We start from the raw sequence: 21361 nt of genomic DNA, 5'->3' as shown, positions 1-21361 counted from the left end.
CAATAGATCTGACAAATACTCTTCCACCTGGCTTTTAGCACTACCGGTAGATAGATCTGACATACTGTTTCACACGGCTTTGAGAAATAGATAGAACTGACAACTGTTCTCCCACATGGCTTTTAGCAATAGATCTGACAAATACTCTTCCACCTGGCTTTTAGCACTACCGGTAGATAGATCTGACATACTGTTTCACACGGCTTTGAGAAATAGATAGAACTGACAACTGTTCTCCCACATGGCTTTTAGCAATAGATCTGACAAATACTCTTCCACCTGGCTTTTAGCACTACCGGTAGATAGATCTGACATACTGTTTCACACGGCTTTGAGAAATAGATAGAACTGACAACTGTTCTCCCACATGGCTTTTAGCAATAGATCTGACAAATACTCTTCCACCTGGCTTTTAGCACTACCGGTAGATAGATCTGACATACTGTTTCACACGGCTTTGAGAAATAGATAGAACTGACAACTGTTCTCCCACATGGCTTTTAGCAATAGATCTGACAAATACTCTTCCACCTGGCTTTTAGCACTACCGGTAGATAGATCTGACATACTGTTTCACACGGCTTTGAGAAATAGATAGAACTGACAACTGTTCTCCCACATGGCTTTTAGCAATAGATCTGACAAATACTCTTCCACCTGGCTTTTAGCACTACCGGTAGATAGATCTGACATACTGTTTCACACGGCTTTGAGAAATAGATAGAACTGACAACTGTTCTCCCACATGGCTTTTAGCAATAGATCTGACAAATACTCTTCCACCTGGCTTTTAGCACTACCGGTAGATAGATCTGACATACTGTTTCACACGGCTTTGAGAAATAGATAGAACTGACAACTGTTCTCCCACATGGCTTTTAGCAATAGATCTGACAAATACTCTTCCACCTGGCTTTTAGCACTACCGGTAGATAGATCTGACATACTGTTTCACACGGCTTTGAGAAATAGATAGAACTGACAACTGTTCTCCCACATGGCTTTTAGCAATAGATCAGACAAATACTCTTCCACCTGGCTTTTAGCACTACCGGTAGATAGATCTGACATACTGTTTCACACGGCTTTGAGAAATAGATAGAACTGACAACTGTTCTCCCACATGGCTTTTAGCAATAGATCTGACAAATACTCTTCCACCTGGCTTTTAGCACTACCGGTAGATAGATCTGACATACTGTTTCACATGGCTTTGAGAAATAGATAGAACTGACAACTGTTCTCCCACATGGCTTTTAGCAATAGATCTGACAAATACTCTTCCACATGGCTTTTAGCACTACCGGTAGATAGATCTGACATACTGTTTCACACGGCTTTGAGAAATAGATAGAACTGACAACTGTTCTCCCACATGGCTTTTAGCAATAGATCTGACAAATACTCTTCCACCTGGCTTTTAGCACTACCGGTAGATAGATCTGACATACTGTTTCACACGGCTTTGAGAAATAGATAGAACTGACAACTGTTCTCCCACATGGCTTTTAGCAATAGATCTGACAAATACTCTTCCACCTGGCTTTTAGCACTACCGGTAGATAGATCTGACATACTGTTTCACACGGCTTTGAGAAATAGATAGAACTGACAACTGTTCTCCCACATGGCTTTTAGCAATAGATCTGACAAATACTCTTCCACCTGGCTTTTAGCACTACCGGTAGATAGATCTGACATACTGTTTCACACGGCTTTGAGAAATAGATAGAACTGACAACTGTTCTCCCACATGGCTTTTAGCAATAGATCTGACAAATACTCTTCCACCTGGCTTTTAGCACTACCGGTAGATAGATCTGACATACTGTTTCACATGGCTTTGAGAAATAGATAGAACTGACAACTGTTCTCCCACATGGCTTTTAGCAATAGATCTGACAAATACTCTTCCACCTGGCTTTTAGCACTACCGGTAGATAGATCTGACATACTGTTTCACATGGCTTTGAGAAATAGATAGAACTGACAACTGTTCTCCCACATGGCTTTTAGCAATAGATCTGACAAATACTCTTCCACATGGCTTTTAGCACTACCGGTAGATAGATCTGACATACTGTTTCACATGGCTTTGAGAAATAGATAGAACTGACAACTGTTCTCCCACATGGCTTTTAGCAATAGATCTGACAAATACTCTTCCACATGGCTTTTAGCACTACCAGTAGATAGATCTGACATACTGTTTCACATGGCTTTGAGAAATAGATAGAACTGACAACTGTTCTCCCACATGGCTTTTAGCAATAGATCTGACAAATACTCTTCCACATGGCTTTTAGCACTACCGGTAGATAGATCTGACATACTGTTTCACATGGCTTTGAGAAATAGATAGAACTGACAACTGTTCTCCCACATGGCTTTTAGCAATAGATCTGACAAATACTCTTCCACATGGCTTTTAGCACTACCAGTAGATAGATCTGACATACTGTTTCACATGGCTTTGAGAAATAGATAGAACTGACAACTGTTCTCCCACATGGCTTTTAGCAATAGATCAGACAAATACTCTTCCACATGGCTTTTAGCACTACCGGTAGATAGATCTGACATACTGTTTCACATGGCTTTGAGAAATAGATAGAACTGACAACTGTTCTCCCACATGGCTTTTAGCAATAGATCAGACAAATACTCTTCCACATGGCTTTTAGCACTACCGGTAGATAGATCTGACATACTGTTTCACATGGCTTTGAGAAATAGATAGAACTGACAACTGTTCTCCCACATGGCTTTTAGCAATAGATCTGACAAATACTCTTCCACCTGGCTTTTAGCACTACCGGTAGATAGATCTGACATACTGTTTCACATGGCTTTGAGAAATAGATAGAACTGACAACTGTTCTCCCACATGGCTTTTAGCAATAGATCTGACAAATACTCTTCCACATGGCTTTTAGCACTACCGGTAGATAGATCTGACATACTGTTTCACATGGCTTTGAGAAATAGATAGAACTGACAACTGTTCTCCCACATGGCTTTTAGCAATAGATCTGACAAATACTCTTCCACATGGCTTTTAGCACTACCAGTAGATAGATCTGACATACTGTTTCACATGGCTTTGAGAAATAGATAGAACTGACAACTGTTCTCCCACATGGCTTTTAGCAATAGATCTGACAAATACTCTTCCACCTGGCTTTTAGCACTACCGGTAGATAGATCTGACATACTGTTTCACACGGCTTTGAGAAATAGATAGAACTGACAACTGTTCTCCCACATGGCTTTTAGCAATAGATCTGACAAATACTCTTCCACCTGGCTTTTAGCACTACCGGTAGATAGATCTGACATACTGTTTCACACGGCTTTGAGAAATAGATAGAACTGACAACTGTTCTCCCACATGGCTTTTAGCAATAGATCTGACAAATACTCTTCCACCTGGCTTTTAGCACTACCGGTAGATAGATCTGACATACTGTTTCACACGGCTTTGAGAAATAGATAGAACTGACAACTGTTCTCCCACATGGCTTTTAGCAATAGATCTGACAAATACTCTTCCACCTGGCTTTTAGCACTACCGGTAGATAGATCTGACATACTGTTTCACACGGCTTTGAGAAATAGATAGAACTGACAACTGTTCTCCCACATGGCTTTTAGCAATAGATCTGACAAATACTCTTCCACCTGGCTTTTAGCACTACCGGTAGATAGATCTGACATACTGTTTCACACGGCTTTGAGAAATAGATAGAACTGACAACTGTTCTCCCACATGGCTTTTAGCAATAGATCTGACAAATACTCTTCCACATGGCTTTTAGCACTACCGGTAGATAGATCTGACATACTATTTCACATGGCTTTGAGAAATAGATAGAACTGACAACTGTTCTCCCACATGGCTTTTAGCAATAGATCTGACAAATACTCTTCCACCTGGCTTTTAGCACTACCGGTAGATAGATCTGACATACTGTTTCACACGGCTTTGAGAAATAGATAGAACTGACAACTGTTCTCCCACATGGCTTTTAGCAATAGATCAGACAAATACTCTTCCACCTGGCTTTTAGCACTACCGGTAGATAGATCTGACATACTGTTTCACATGGCTTTGAGAAATAGATAGAACTGACAACTGTTCTCCCACATGGCTTTTAGCAATAGATCTGACAAATACTCTTCCACCTGGCTTTTAGCACTACCGGTAGATAGATCTGACATACTGTTTCACACGGCTTTGAGAAATAGATAGAACTGACAACTGTTCTCCCACATGGCTTTTAGCAATAGATCTGACAAATACTCTTCCACATGGCTTTTAGCACTACCGGTAGATAGATCTGACATACTATTTCACATGGCTTTGAGAAATAGATAGAACTGACAACTGTTCTCCCACATGGCTTTTAGCAATAGATCTGACAAATACTCTTCCACCTGGCTTTTAGCACTACCGGTAGATAGATCTGACATACTGTTTCACACGGCTTTGAGAAATAGATAGAACTGACAACTGTTCTCCCACATGGCTTTTAGCAATAGATCAGACAAATACTCTTCCACCTGGCTTTTAGCACTACCGGTAGATAGATCTGACATACTGTTTCACATGGCTTTGAGAAATAGATAGAACTGACAACTGTTCTCCCACATGGCTTTTAGCAATAGATCAGACAAATACTCTTCCACCTGGCTTTTAGCACTACCGGTAGATAGACCTGACATACTGTTTCACATGGCTTTGAGAAATAGATAGAACTGACAACTGTTCTCCCACATGGCTTTTAGCAATAGATCAGACAAATACTCTTCCACCTGGCTTTTAGCACTACCGGTAGATAGACCTGACATACTGTTTCACATGGCTTTGAGAAATAGATAGAACTGACAACTGTTCTCCCACATGGCTTTTAGCAATAGATCAGACAAATACTCTTCCACCTGGCTTTTAGCACTACCGGTAGATAGACCTGACATACTGTTTCACATGGCTTTGAGAAATAGATAGAACTGACAACTGTTCTCCCACATGGCTTTTAGCAATAGGTCTGACAACAGTCATTGCTCAGGAGAAAGGAAAAATAAGAACAGGACAAAAAAATTAGGAAAGTTTAGAATACATTTGAGCCATAATCTAGGATTTCTAGAAGACTGGAGTCAAACATAACAAATGAACACAACTTGTTAGTGTTTGATTTTTTGCTTAACCACATGCTATTGTGAGTATGTAAAATGATAATAGCAATTATAGTTACAAAAATGATAAAAACATTAGATATTACTTGGGTATTAAACACACATGTACTCAGTAATTCGGATTTCTGTTAACAGTTTTGTTCACCAGTTCATCTCTGTCAGGTGAAATACATGTACTGTAATTATTTTTTCAATGTGGTATATTAGATTGACCTTTAAAATCTGTATGTTTTGACCGTTTATTAGTACCTGGGTTAATTGATAAATACATATATACTAATGGTGTGATTAATTGCTTTTGTGGCAAGATAATCCTTCAGAATATTGTGTGTATGATGCATGGATTGCAGTCACTTATTCTAGATTGGACTATTCCCATTAGGAATTTGAGCTGAAGATCAAACCAATTGATCATTGTAGTTGACCATTCTAATTTTACTTCAGTAACATTGCTAACACAAATTGCTTAAAAAAAGACACAAAAATCATCTCTTCTGTTTTTCCACTTTTATGTAAATAATGACACAAAAAAATCATCTTTTGTTTTTACGTAGTCAAAATTTATTATATATGTTGAAGTCACTCAGCCTAAATAATTTCAGATTATAAAACAGAGCTAATTCTAGTATTAAATTTATATTGTAAAGGTATCTCTACTCAGTGTTATAATTTATAATTGTACTTTGAATTGTAAAAGAAGTTGAGAAGAACTGCAGAATACTTATACAAAAGTCACAATTAGTTATTCTTTGCTCGTTGATGAAAATATATGTAGTTAATTTTATACATTACATAGCTGATTATCATTACCTTACAATTGGTTTCAAATCACTGTATCCATTAAATTCAGTATAACCTCATGAGAGGGTGCATGTATCCCCAAACTATGGCCATGCTGATTCTCTATTACACTTTACAAGGATATATAGCAACACTACTCATCACTGCAGAATGTCAGTAGCAACACTACTCATTACTGAGTAATGTCAGTAGCAACACTACTCATTACTGAGCAATGTCAGTAGCAACACTACTGATTACTGAGTAATGTCAGTAGCAACACTAATGATCACTGAGCAATGTCAGTAGCAACACTACTCATTACTGAGCAATGTCAGTAGCAACACTACTGATTACTGAGTAATGTCAGTAGCAACACTAATGATCACTGAGTAATGTCAGTAGCAACATTAATGATCACTGAGCAATGTCAGTAGCAACACTAATGATCACTGAGCAATGTCAGTAGCAACACTTCTGATCACTGAGTAATGTCAGTAGCAACACTACTCATTACTGAGCAATGTCAGTAGCAACACTACTGATTACTGAGTAATGTCAGTAGCAACACTAATGATCACTGAGTAATGTCAGTAGCAACACTAATGATCACTGAGCAATGTCAGTAGCAACACTAATGATCACTGAGCAATGTCAGTAGCAACACTTCTGATCACTGAGTAATGTCAGTAGCAACACTAATGATCACTGGGTAATGTCAGTAGCAACACTACTCATCACTGAGCAGTGTCAGTAGCAACACAACTCATCACTGAGCAATGTCAGTAGCAACACTAATGATCACTGAGTAATGTCAGTAGCAACACTAATGATCACTGAGTAGTGTCAGTAGCAACACTACTCACCACTTAGTAATGTCAGTAGATTTTGATACTAATGTTCATCAGACATGAAACTAGTGTTCATTAGGCCACAAGAAATCATTATTTATCAGGCATAGTGTACAATAGACATGAGACGTGTATTGATTAGAATATAACTAGTATACATCAGACATGAAACCAGTGTATGGCAGGCAGGTAACTAGTGTATATATAACTAGTGTATGTCAGACATGAAACCAGTGTATAGCAGGCATGTAACTAGTGTGCATCAGACATGAAACCAGTGTATAGCAGGCATGTAACTAGTATATATCAGACATGAAACAAGCATGTAGCAGGCATGTAACTAGTGTGTATGTAACTGGTGTACATCAGACATGAAACCAATGTTTAGCAAACATGAAACTAGTGTATATGTAACTAGTGTGCATCAGATATGAAACCCATGTATAGCAAACATGAAATTTGTGTATATGTAACAAGTGTGCATCAGATATGAAACCAGTGTATAGCAGACATGAAACTAGTGTACATCAAACATGATACCACTGTATAGCAGGCATATAGCTAGTGTATATGTAACTAGTGTACATCAGACATGAAACCAATGTATAGCAGGCATGTAGCTAGTGTATATGCAACTAGTGTACATCAGACATGAAACCAATGTATAGCAGACATGAAACTAGTGTTCATCAGACATGAAACTACTATTCATCAGAAATGAAGCCAGTGTTGATTGGACATGAAACCTGTATTTATTAGAAATGAAGCTAGTGTATATAGAATAATGTTCTTTGTGCATGAAACTAGTGATCATCAGACATAAAAGAAGTGTACATTAGACATGAAAATAGTGTCCATCAGACATGAAGCTAGTACTCATAAGACATGAAACTAGTGTTCATCAGGCATTAAAATGTATTCACCAGACATGACTAGTATTTCATCAGGCATGAAACTTGTATTTCATCAGGCATGAAACTAGTATTTTACCAGACATGAAACTAGTATTTCACCAGACATGAGACTAGTATTTCACCAGGCATGAAACTAGTATTTCATCAGGCATAAAACTAGTATTTCACCAGGCTTGAAACTAGTATTTCATCAGGCATAAAACTAGTATTTCATCAGGCATGAAACTTGTGTTCATCAAGGATGAAACTTGTGTTTATCATGTTTATAACTTGTGCTTATCAAACATGACACTAGTATTCATCAGACATGAAACATATAATTGTATTTGAGTAATAAAACTTCAGACAGCTTATGGAATACAATAGTTTATGTAACTCATTTTTTAAGTTTCACATCAGATGAACACTGATATAAGATTCTCTGTTTTTTCCTCTCTTCCAAATAGAAATAAGCTTAACTAAGCTTTGACATGACTCATGACCTTTTCTTGTCATAGAGAACAAAGTGGAAATGTAATAAAATTGATTCCATTTGTGGCTCCGCTTTCAGATAAATATTATGCTTTTCAGGCAGGGTGAATGTTGCTCATTAGTTTGGTCACTTGAGTTTGTTGGCAAGAATGCCCATTTTTATATTTGAAAGGGTCCTAATGACACTGACTTTCATAATGCTAGCAGTATTAAATCTGCGAACTTTTTAAACAAAGTCTCTGCCTTGATTTTTGCAATGATATTTGATTTATTTCTTTAGGAAAAAATAATAATAAGTATATCACACCATATAAAGAAGAAAGTAATACTTTACCAGCAAACTATAATACACCTTGTGCCACTGTTCAGTAGGATAAAGTCCAATAATACTGCTGTATTACATCACCATGTCACTATGATGACATTACTGAACACATAACGTCATGACATCATAACACATGACGTCATGACATCATGACGTCATGGCATCATAACAAAACAGAACAATAAAATGGATGAGGATGATGAAGATGAAGATGTCACAAGATTGAGAAACACATGGGATGAGTATACTTCATTGGTCCCTTGTGAACATAATAAGGTAAACTTCTGGGATAATTTTGGTATATAATGCTAAAGATTTACATGTCATTATTTTGTCTTTGAGCTGCTCCACCCAAAACACATACACAGATACACACACAGACACACAGACACACACACACACACACAGACACACACACACATGCCATGATCAAAAGTTATATAATCAGACTATGAGGATTTGGAAATTACAGTCCTGTCAGTGATGTGGTTGTTTTCTTCCCTTGTTTAAAAGAAGTAGATATATCTCCATTTTGAATTGTAAAGTCTTAGTAGTCAGCAGTTTGGTAAAATTATAACAAATTACTTATTGTATATCTTAAGGTTACAAATTTAGGATGAATAATCAATTTATGCCTGCATCTCATAACATCTTTTTTCCTACTGGAAAAGCAGAATTGTGTGATGAGTGCAGTTACTTTTAATATAATTAGCCAAGAGTTTTCAAGGCATTAGTTTATACATATAACATGGGCTGATGCAGCACAGTAACCCATTTCTGGTCTTATCTGAAGGGCTCCAAAAATTTCAAAATAATATGGTGGACCAGCAAACTACCAAGAAATGAACATAGAGCCCAACTTCAATTAATTATCCAAGAGAAGTTAATGTGATATGAAAATGATGGCATTCTTATTCCATTATCTATCCTGTGCTAAATCCGTTTTTTATTTTTATAAGACTTGAAAAATGTAGAGTTAGTTTTAGGAATATCAGTCTCAAATTCAGTGATTCTAAAAATTTGGTAAAATCTAGGAGTTGTTCACCATTTTTAAAAAATCAGTCATGGAAATATCCATTACATTTGGAGTCATTGATAATTAAAACTTAATGCTGGTGAACCACTTTCCAATGTGAAAACCTGGTTGGGCAGGCAAGGGTATTTACATCATGGTGCCCATATAACTTTTAGTAGAACATCGGATGATTGTTATCAGTAAAAGGCCAGATGCTCATTATCTGATTAAGTTATTATAGTCAGGGCTACCCACCCTTCAGGGTGAATTCATAAAAAACATAACTCATGTATTTTTGTATTGTATTAGCACCATGACATGGTATCAGTTTCTTTCATCTTTGCAAAAAACTGATGATGAGATAAAATACCAAATATTTGGGAGTTACTATTGATAGCACCTTATCATGGAACAGCCACATTGACTCAGCTACAATGAAGGCAGACAACACCATAGTATTCCTTCACAGAAATTTGTCTACATGCCCCGAACAAGTAAAGGCTATGTGCTATAAATCATTAGTACACCCACATCTGGAGTATACATTGACAATTTGGGACCCATCTAACAAAACAAACATTGCTAAACTTCAAGCGGTACAGTGACGGGCAGTAGGGTTTACTGTTGGTGATTATCAATGGACCAGTAATATCTCTACCATTCTCCAACATTTGGGATGGACAAAGTTAACCTCGATACCAACAAGCAAAAGCTGTTATGAGGTACCCAATTGTACACCAGCTAGTTGACATCCCAGCAGCACCATGCCTCCAACAGATAGGATCTTACACTAGAGGACCAGGGATGTTTTTAACCTGTTTTAGCTGCACTTGGACCTCTCACCACATGTGCATAGTTCACACCATGTGCGAGAATGTTCATGAAGAAACCTGGCACATTATTGGAAGAAGACAAAGGAGAAGAAAACACTGATTGTTAGTCTTTTGAAGAATTGGTCACTTTGCTGCAGATATATTTTTATTGGCTGACTTTTGCTACAGGAGTATGGCAGTTGTAAAGAACTGAACCAATCACAATATTGTGTTGGCTTGTGTGGTAATGGTTACTGCATAAACAGATTCCTATGCAGAAAATTTACACTGGATTACTAGCATTAGATTAATGATAATGTAATGGCATAAATTTCAATAAGCAAAGTATGGATATGTTTCTGATAAAGATATCCCAGCATTTGGAAAGCTGGTTACAAGATTCTGTGAAAGAAGATGGAAATTGTTTCGTTTAACCTTGATTCATCTCAAATAGATTAAGAAAATGTGAAGACTTATGTGATATTTTACACTTTTTATTTGCTGGACTGATGATGAGTTACAAGTATTGTGTACAATTATTACTAACTTTTGTTATTCCTGTTGATTATCATTACATCAAAGATCTCATATGTGTTGACTTGTAACACATTTTCCTCTGGAAGAAATAATGATCATTTGAATATATAGTATATTGGTATGTATAATTTAAACTTGTTTATCAAGAACTTGTATATCATTCCTGTGTTTTTTTTTCCTTACAGTTTAAGTTCTTATGTAATTAATGTGAAAATTCAAATTGAGCTTTTAATTACTAGGACCAAATACCAAGTTATACATTACTTTTTTGTTTCCTTGAAATTTCTAATAACAAATCACAATACAGTGGAAAAATAAATAAAACTTTTTTGTGGAGATTTGTAATTGAAGATTTTTTTCTTCTGACAGACATGAGCCACCATGCACACACATGTAGACAAACATACATATATGTATCAGCAAGAAAAAACAAAAGTGATTAATTTTCAATTGCAAAAAATATAAAAGATGAGTTCTTAAAGGATGCCTAGGATTTTACTTAATCATCAACCTGGCCGTCAATATATATTATGTATATGTAATTCTTATGGGCAACCATATTACATGTATTTAAGTGGGAAACCAGGTTTTTGAGTCAGTTTGCCCAGGGACAGCCATTGATTTTCAAAATCATTTTATCCGTATCAATGATTCTGTCTCTGATTATCTAATAAACGGTAAATTAATGTGAGGCAATATGTATGGAGGGCAGCTGAATATGAAAAAGATCTTCCACATGGAAGCAGTGGTTATGGAGGGCAGCTGAGCTCTTCAGTATGAATAAAATCTTCCATTTATAGTGGGGACTAGTATACTTAACATTTTAAGGTAGAACAGGTTATGTTGTAGCAAAATTGAAATCTTAGTACACTTCAACATAAATTCTGGCAGCCCCAGATAGGAGCCTGAAATAGTGGTGGCCTGAAGTATCTAACCTGGTAATTTATGATGTGGACATGCCATTTTTTTCAAGTCTCTAGTCTGTTGAATCAGTCATTTTGAGACAGTTTCTGGCATTACATCACCACCTGTATATCTAATCCAAAATATATGGCTTTTACTTAAGAGTTCTGATAAATTATCACTGTTTGACAGCATGTACACTGTGACATGTTGAATGAATGCAGGCTAGACTGGTTTCCAAACAGAGCATTTGAGCATATTTGTTAGTATTTTAATTTGAGCAAACAGTTTGCTCTAATTGTCTTATGCCACCCAATGTGTGTGTGATTTAGATTTTTAACATAGCTTTAATAATTTTTCAGTCATATTGCTACAATGTCTGCAGTGTAACAGTTTATAGTGATGTCTAGCACTGGGGCATCATGCCGCAGACATGTAGCATGATGTCCCACCCAGTCACATTATCCTGACATCAGGCCGACCAATCCTAACTCAATCCTCTTAATGCTGAGCGCCAAGCGAGGCAGCTGTTAGTACCATTTTAAAAAGTCTTTGTTATGACTTGGGGGGGGGTTCAAACCCGTGACCTCCCACATCCGAGGTGGACACTCAACCACTAGGCCACTGGAGCGATCTTATGCCACCCAATAGGCAGTGAGAGGTTATTGGAACTTGTAAAGGTCACCTCAGAATGATTCATCATGAGTGTTTAAGTTCTTTTTGTACACATCTTAAATGAGCCAGCTGCTTAGAGTAAGTAACTAAAGTGTTGACAAATGGAGATGTATTCAGAGGTTATGATATGTAGTAAAACTCACAAAATCCAAAGTTGATATACATTTGTTAAAAATTTATGTAATTGCTATTATTTGAAGAAATCACAATGTGTTATGAGATTTCGATATGTTTCACTCTATACATGTGTTAGAAAATAGATAATGGATCAATACACTTATGAGATTTACCAGACCCTAGCCTTGTGTAATAATGGATCAATACACTTATGAGATTTACCAGACCCTAGCCTTGTGTAATAATGGATCAGTACACTTATGAGATTTATCTGACCCTAGCCTTGTGTAATATCTTGTGTGCTTCTGAAACAGAATTTTCTGTCAATTCTTGCATTGGCTTAATTACAACTATTATTTCATTCCATTTCAGGAAAACAAAATGACTACATCAGATATGGCCCGACTGTCCAAACAGAAAGACATGCTTTTGGAGAAGCTGGCAGACTTTGATGCCACCAACCGCACATTGCGTCGACTTCTACGATCCCAACACAGGCAGGAAGCTGCAGCAATGCAGCTCAGTGAGCAGCGAGATATTCTTATGCATAAACTTGCTGACACTGATGGTGCTAATGAGGTAATGAAACAAATTTTATTGGATCCTCAAGTGTCAAATAAGGTCTATATCCCAGTACAAATTGTCCATAGTTGCGAAATAAAATGTTTTCAAATTATGCAGAATTCACATTCAAATTAATTTGATATTTACAGTTCTTTTTCTTTCCCAATTTATCAGTTTGGATTATTCACTGTTGAAAATAATAAAGGATTAGGCTTCCAGATTCCAGTCCAATCATTTTCACTGATTTCCAAAAAAATTCAGTGATATAGGTCTTATTACTATCAATTGGAAGTCACTAAAAGTAAATGACATAAAGAACATTCTGAAAAGTGTCTAATGATAATGTTGCAAAGTATGCCTGGAACAAACATATTTTTCCTGCTGGCAATTAGGTCAAGGTAATGTACAATTCTATTGTTGTTTTGTATTCTTAAGGGAAGTATTTTCCTATACACCACCAGACAACACAGTAGGAAACAGTTCCCAAGAGAGAAAGAAATACTAGATAAAATTATATGACATCATATGATGCCATGTGACATTAAATAACATTCACATCTGGAATAGTGCCCGCTTGTAGAGGTAAAATTCATGTAGTTAGGTACAGCATCCCATAACCAAGGGGAAATGCTTATGTCTTACTGTCCTCTACTAGATCTCTGTAGTCAGCCAATCATTGCACAGGAATATATCATGTGATATATAAATATTTAGTATTATCAAATGCCTGCTCTATACTACACTGGTGAAAACTGGATTTTCTATGATTTCTTATTGTCCATATAACATTTATGGGGGCAAAACATATATGATCAAAATCCTTCCATGTAGTGTGTCACTCACTGTCCCTTATGGATGGACATTATGGTTATTAAATATGATAAAAAGTGTTTATTTTTTGTTACGTTACAAAATTTACATGCTTTTGTACCTTGCTTTGAAAAACTAGCATGAAACTCTTTTACTCAGAAGAATCTCAGTTTCTCCATGTCCGTGGCATAATGTCCATTTTCTTTTACCAAATTTATTACTAATAGTCACAGATTGTATGGTCTTGTTAAAATCATTAAATTATAAGCATAGGTCCACTAGCCTTTTAGGTATATTTTAGTTTATATATGATAATCCATAAGATAAATTTGTTGTCCTGTATAAAAATTTTACAATAAGGTGTATAAAAAAATTGTAACACCAGAAGGGAATGTTGAAAATATTAGTGTTCACAATAGTACTTGTGCCATATTGCATGGAAAGATGGAAAATGATCAGTATTGTCAATCAGTAAAATTTCAAGTTTAGTTATCTTTTGCTGCCAACTTGTTTGTGAATGATTAATGAAATAGCATGAATGGTGCAGAACTAAATTTCAGTCAGAATCAATGACATAAAGTTGTGGCTAATGTTTTAATTTATAGTTTAACCAAATAAATTATATAGAACAGCAGTAAATGAAGTGATCACTATATGCACATGAGTAATATGTACTCATCTGTAGAAAGGATACCAGGGCAGCATTGCACCTTTAATTTAGGGCCTGCATTGTTTGTTTTATGGCATATTATACAACAGTTGTTCTGCATTGTTGCCGTAAGGCACATTATGTACAGCAGTTCAATGTATACACTGTTTTATGTCACATTATGTGAGAGCAGTTCAGTGCATACACTGTTTGTTTTCTGGTACATTATGTGATACAAGATTAGAGCATACACTGTTATTGTGCATTATGTGACACAAGATCAGAGTATACACTGTTGTCATGCATTATGTGACACAAGATCAGAGTATACACTGTTATTGTGCATTATGTGACACAAGATCAGAGTATACACTGTCATTGTGCATTATGTGACACAAGATCAGAGTATACACTGCTATTGTGCATTATGTGAAAGAAGATCAGAGTATACACTGTCATTGTGCATTATGTGACACAAGATCAGAGTATACACTGTTTTATGGCACATTGAGTAATAGCATTACTTGGTCTACAGTCATTTCCATTTGTTGGACAATTATTTGAGTTTGTTCAGTTGTAACCAGGAAACCTGGAGCAAAAATTAATTTCAGCCTTGGTTTTAGAATATGGTAGTACGAGGTCAGGAAATGACTCAATAATTTTCATACATTTGGGAGTTGACAGTACAATTCTGGTTCATTCCTTGGTAGAAATTTGATAGGTATATAATAATGTAATTTATTGTTCAGCCCACTGTGGCAGAAACTTGACATTAAGATCTCTATGGTGTGTGTGTGTATCAGTATGTCAGTGCATCCATCTGTATATCCTCATCCTAGATTAAGGTCAGAGTGAAATTTGTTTCATATTAAGCCTAATGTTAAAGTATTTTACTTTCTGGCTATATGAGATGCATGCTAGACAAAAAGAGTGTCACTTGTTTTATTTGATGACTGTGAAAAGCACATGACAGATAACTACAGTTTTGACTTGCAAGAGTTGGGTAAAATGCAATGAATATATTTGTCTTATATAAGACTTTAGTGTACAGCGTATGTACATTTCCTTCATCTTATACCCATATTCTCATGAGATATACTGAATTTACACCTCACTACATGGTTCTTCTTTTAAATATTTTTATCTTTTTTTACAACAGAAAATAAAGGTAAATAATACACTCATGTGTGAAAATTTGCACAAATGGTGATAAGACAGCACAGTTTAATTTATTGCATTAGTGGGAGCACACCATCTCTGTTTTTATTACATGTAGCTGTGTTTGTATTGTTATTTTTTGTCCCCCATTAAAAATATAGAATCAGAATAATGGTTGATATTTATCTCATAATCTGAATGTGTATTTTTAAAATAAATGAAGAGCATATATACCATACATATTTGCTGGTAAATCTGGTTAAACTACAAACAACATAGACCCTTATATGCTATTGCATATTGTGTCAGCAGATCAGGGTAGGGGCCCCAAGTGGCCGAGTGGTCTGAAGCGCTCTCCGTTACGGATCACTGCCATCTCACCTCTGTCTGCGTGGGTTCAAGTCTCGGATTCGGCCAATGTGGGTATGTGAGAAAGCTTGCCAGTAGCTTCTCGAGGGTCGGTGGTTCTTTCTGGGGATTTCCCAGGTTCTTCCTCCACCATTAATACTGGCCGCCATGTATAGCCTATCGTGTGCTGAAAAATGGCGTTAAACAACAACAACAACAACAACAACAAAAAAAAGCAGATCAGGGTACATGTTTTCTGTTCTTATTACTGCAAACAAACTGCATAGATGCAGGCCTGCTTGCATGTTTTGGAATGGTAGATGTGGGTCTATGCATAGATGCAGGTCTGCTTGCATGTTTTGCAATGGTAGATGTGGGTTTATGCAGTTTGATCAATACCATTTTCAGGGTTAATAAGGTCATTGTGATATTTATTGATGTTCTAGTGATCCATTCCATATGAAGATTAGATTATCAATTCAAATTGACAGATTATAAACTTTTATTTTAATACCTACTACTATAAATGTTACCTTGTTGGTATGTACTTGTTAAAAATTTGCATCATTATAGTATTTGAAAATTTGAAAATGTGGATTCAGTTATAAGTGTGTGTGTGTGTGTGTGTTTATGTGTGAGATAACTGATGAAGTCCATCTCTATGTCCATAGAAAAATAATTTAATTCAAAAGGAAATCCATAATATATTTATACTTGATACTTTATTGGGGATGCCAGGTTGCAGATTGATATAAAGCACTCATCTTTACAGATCTCTGTTTGCCTGGATTTGAGTCTCGGCTTGACCAACATAGGTGTGTGTAAAAGCTTGCCACTTCCCATGAATCAGGGGCTCTTCCTGGGGTCTTCCTCTATGAAATGTCCTGGCTGCCATGCATACACTCTTATCTGCTGAAAAACGCTGTCAAATCCAGCAATGTTTTTACCATAAAATTAAAATGTTGGCCAGATATTTCTTAAATTTATTACATAAACATTAAATGTAGGTAAACAAATGTGAAATGAGAAAACATGGAATTCCTTAATTATTAAATTGTCTGTCATCATTTGTCTGTCCATCCGTTAGTACAAGTTTGTTATTGTTACTCCCTCTTGGAGGATTGCCTTGAAACTATACACACACATTCATTCCATGGTCTATTTGATCCTAAATAAAAATAGTGCTGCTTGGACATCAAAATGTGGCCACAACAGCTGCCTCTTATCACTACTCCTGAATGGATGGTCATAACAACATGGGGTTTTCACTAAAAGATGTTTTATGATGTCTAGTTGGTTCAGAATGAAAATGGTACCATTTGTCTTCCAACATGACCACCACTACAGCCATCTTTAAAATCTTATTGCTGCTTCTTCTGAATTGATGGTCATATCAGCTTTGGGTTTTCATTAAAATATGTCTACTTTTTGCTTAATAAAAATGGTGTTGATCTGATGTTCAATATGGCTGCCATGGCAACCATCTTGAAAATATTATGTATACACCTCCTAAATGGATGGTTATATCAACATTTGATTTTCATCATTAGACTTGAATTGTTGTCTAGCTGATCCAAATGAAAATGGTGCCAGAGTACATTGAATATGGCTGCTATGATGGCTGTCTTGAAATTCCTGCTGTATGTACTTCTCCTGAATAGATGGTCAGATTGACTTAAGTTTTTCGATTCAGATGATGTCTGCATGGTCCTAAATATAAATGGTACCAATCTGACATCCATGTAATAGCTTCTTGAAGGTGATGTGTAATAGCTTGTTGAAGGGGAAACTTTCTCCAGCTCAAAATGATGCCTAAAATTAGGTTTGAAACTGGAACATAATGTTAATAATAATTACCCATTTCAGTATCATGCTTATGTCAGGGTTCCTGCACCCTCCTGATTTTTAAGGAGGTCCTGGAGTCCAGCTGGAATTTGAATTCAGTGAAAATATCCTGGAAACCTCCTTGAAAATTACTTTTTGTTATTTATATTAAAATGCTAAACTAAAAATTTTGCTAGACAAAATATGTTATTTTTACACTGCAGCTACAGTATTGCATCTTTAATCAAAGTATCACACTTAAGAAATGACTTCTGAAATTTGTAATTTTCTCATTAAAATCTTCTGGAAAACTGGAAACTAAATTCTGGTGCAGGAACCCTGTAACATCAGATAACTTCATAAGAAAATATGGGGTTGTTCCCATTGCAGCAAGTTATAGACTGACAAGGAGGCAAAATAGGGAATGGTTGTTTATAATTTATACATGCTTAATGTTAAGGGAGGTCGTGGGTTTGATCCCCTGCTGAGTAATACCAAAGACTTACAAAAATAGTACAGACAGCTGCCTCACTTGGCGCTCAGCATTTAGAGGTTAGTGTTAGGACTGGTTGGTCTGGTGTCAGGATAATGTGACTGGGTGGGACATCATGCTACATGTCTGCAGCATGATGCCCCAGTGCTAGACATCACTGTAAATTGCCACACTGCAGACATCGTAGCGATATGACTGAAAAATTGTTAAAGCTACGTTAAAAGTCCAAATCACACACACACACACACACACACACACACACACATGTTAAGCGATGTTGCGCTTGTTACGGGTTAGAATAGACATTCATATTTATTCCCAACATGTGAATCTGCATCTGTTCAAGCCAGGGACGCATTATAGTCAAGTTTTACCCAGTCCGGCCATTTTCATCTGGTCAGGACAAGAGGACTGGTTTACTGGAGCCCAGTGCAGATAATTTTAAATCTTATTTTCCATGTATCAGTTCAAATGAGTTGAATGGGAATGATGTGTGTTGGATTATTTAGACTTGTTACACACATGTAAAATAACTTGAATGGGATTGTGTGTTTTGCACTTTTTAGACTTGTTATACACATGTAAAATTGGTTGATTGGGAATATTGTTTAAGAATATTTAGACTTTTGACACCCATATAATATGAATTGATGGGAATAGTATATTTTAGATTATTTAGACTTGTTACATACATGTAAAATGAAGTTTTTCCTAGACATAGAATCCTTAGAGTTCTGTATATATTAAATCATATTGAGATGCATGTAAGTTTAATTTTTATCTTAAATTTTGTGTGAAAAGGTTAAGAACAATTTTTATTTCAATTTTGCAAGTACTTGCAATCAAATTGGGTAAGAGGTGTCTTTTACTTATTTCAGTTAATTTTTATTTCATTATTTCTTTGTTAAGATTTTATTGATTTGTTTGTTTGTTTATTCTTTTGTTTATTTAATAGGGTTGAATGAACAACATGTTCCTAGATTATGACTAAAGTGTGTATAACATTTTTACTACTTTGAAGTCAATTGCCTAAATCATTAGCTAAAATCACACAGAGAGAGAAAAAAATCCACAGTATTTTCATTATAGGGATTAAACGTGGTTGGTTGTATGCAACATTTGCTGGAGCACCAGGAAGGAGTTAAAACCCTAAGGTTCTATTTCCTGATTGTTCCAGCGAATGTTTTCAGAAACATGTTGAAAGAGGAGTTATCATTCAGATCCCTTTCCATGAACCAGTATTCAAAATCATAAGTGTCATATGCCCCAGTTACATCCCATATCCCCAACCCAAATCCAAAAGGAAACCCTTTGAAAAGCATTAAAGAAAGCATTTAAATCATTTATAAACATGTTTTTGTTGATAGAATAGAGAATGTAAATATTGAGCGCAGTTAAACCTGCCATGAAGGTCACACATATTAAGCAATCATCTGTCTTAAACAGCCACTTTATGGAGGCCCTTTACACCAAATGTTGAAGTAAACTTGTATTAAACAGCCAACTGTCTTGGGAGGTCATTTTTATTACTTTGCAAGATGATTGCTGAAGACCTGTTTGACTGGTTAGACTATATTAAGATTGTCTCTATTATAGTGGATATACAGTACATTTGCACTGGTACAGCAGGAATCACATATTCTTTGTTACATACGATCCACAGAATTTAACTGATCACTTATGGTCAGTGTGGTTTGGTCATGTATAGTCAGTGTCACTTGCTCACTTATGGTCAGTGTCATTTAGTTACTTATAGTCAGTGTCATTTGGTCACTTACAGTCAGTGTCATTTGGTTACGTTCTGTTATTCAGAAGTTAATGCTGTTGCACAAAAGTGGATCCACCAGTGTTCACATTGTTGTGGGATACAAATGCGGATCCACCAGTGTTCACATTGTTGTGGGATACAAATGTGGATCCACCAGTGTTCACATTGTTGTGGGATACAAATGTGGATTCACCAGTGTTCACCTATTGTTGTAGTGGGATACAAAGAAACTTTAACAATTTTAATACGATTTTTTCCCCTTCATTTTAGGACATGAAAATAAATTGACAGGATTTTACAGAAGTGCCCATTTGTATTGAAATTTATAAAATCGGTTGAATTATTTCTAGCTTTGTGAGCTTTGGCACACAATCGATTGAAATTATTTGAAGAGTTTCATAAATTTTATTTGGGAATTGGGATAAAAAACAACACAAATGCTAATAATTCTGTGCAACTAGTTTTGCATTTAATGTATGCTTTTTCAGGCACAAAATGTTTTAAAAGAAATGGATGACGTCTTTTTATATTAAAATAACAATTACGTCATTATGTAACATCATAAATGATAAGTATCAACATAACAATTTTATATATATATATATATATATATATATATATATATATATATATATATATTCATTCATATGACAGGATCAAAAAGATACATGAATCTCTAATAAAATCTGAATCAGTAAAATAATAAAGATAAAATAGAGACAAACAGTCATACATATAATTATATTGTTATAAAGGATATACATTTTATCAATTTAAAATTTTTTTTTTTTATAGTGCATTGGTGTTAAGGCCATTAGGATACAAGTTTCTGTTATGAGTCTTTTCATATCTCCATGCTCAATATCTATTGGCATGAAAGAAAAAATTGAGTAGAGAGTGATTATTGGTGTTAAAGTGTGTTGAAATATTAGAGGAAAACTGAGGATCTCTATATTTTTTTTATATGAAAGTGCTGATTATTCATTCTCTTAGAAACTTGTTGAAATGTTTGTCCAACACATGTTACATTTTTTACAGGTTATCAAATAAATCACATCAGTTGATATGCATTTAGTTTTATTACATAGAGAAAATACTTCTTTTAGTACTACTGAAAGAAGTACTTTCTCTTATGTTTGCACATTGAGAGC

At 35.7% G+C, this 21361-nt stretch overlaps 1 protein-coding gene across 2 annotated transcripts in view; it reads left to right on the top strand.

The window, feature by feature from the left end:
* The window catches only part of LOC149780019 (outer dense fiber protein 2-like), a 139408-nt gene that overhangs the window by 41377 nt on the left and 76670 nt on the right, over positions 1-21361 (top strand). Inside the window, exons 8-9 of one of the 2 annotated variants that reach the window (XM_089936765.1) lie at positions 12969-13175; positions 19276-19293. In XM_089936765.1, coding sequence (XP_089792891.1) covers positions 12969-13175; positions 19276-19293 — 225 coding nt within the window. The remainder of the gene's footprint in view (positions 1-12968; positions 13176-19275; positions 19294-21361) is intronic. The other variant, XM_089936766.1, reaches the window with a different exon arrangement.

Source organism: Sinohyriopsis cumingii, chromosome 16, assembly GCF_028554795.1.
Source record: "Sinohyriopsis cumingii isolate HCF-2022 chromosome 16, ASM2855479v2, whole genome shotgun sequence".
Classification (NCBI taxonomy): Eukaryota; Metazoa; Mollusca; class Bivalvia; order Unionida; family Unionidae; genus Sinohyriopsis; species Sinohyriopsis cumingii.
The sequence above is the reverse complement of the archived record's forward strand: the minus strand, read 5'-3'. Positions and strand labels throughout refer to the sequence as shown.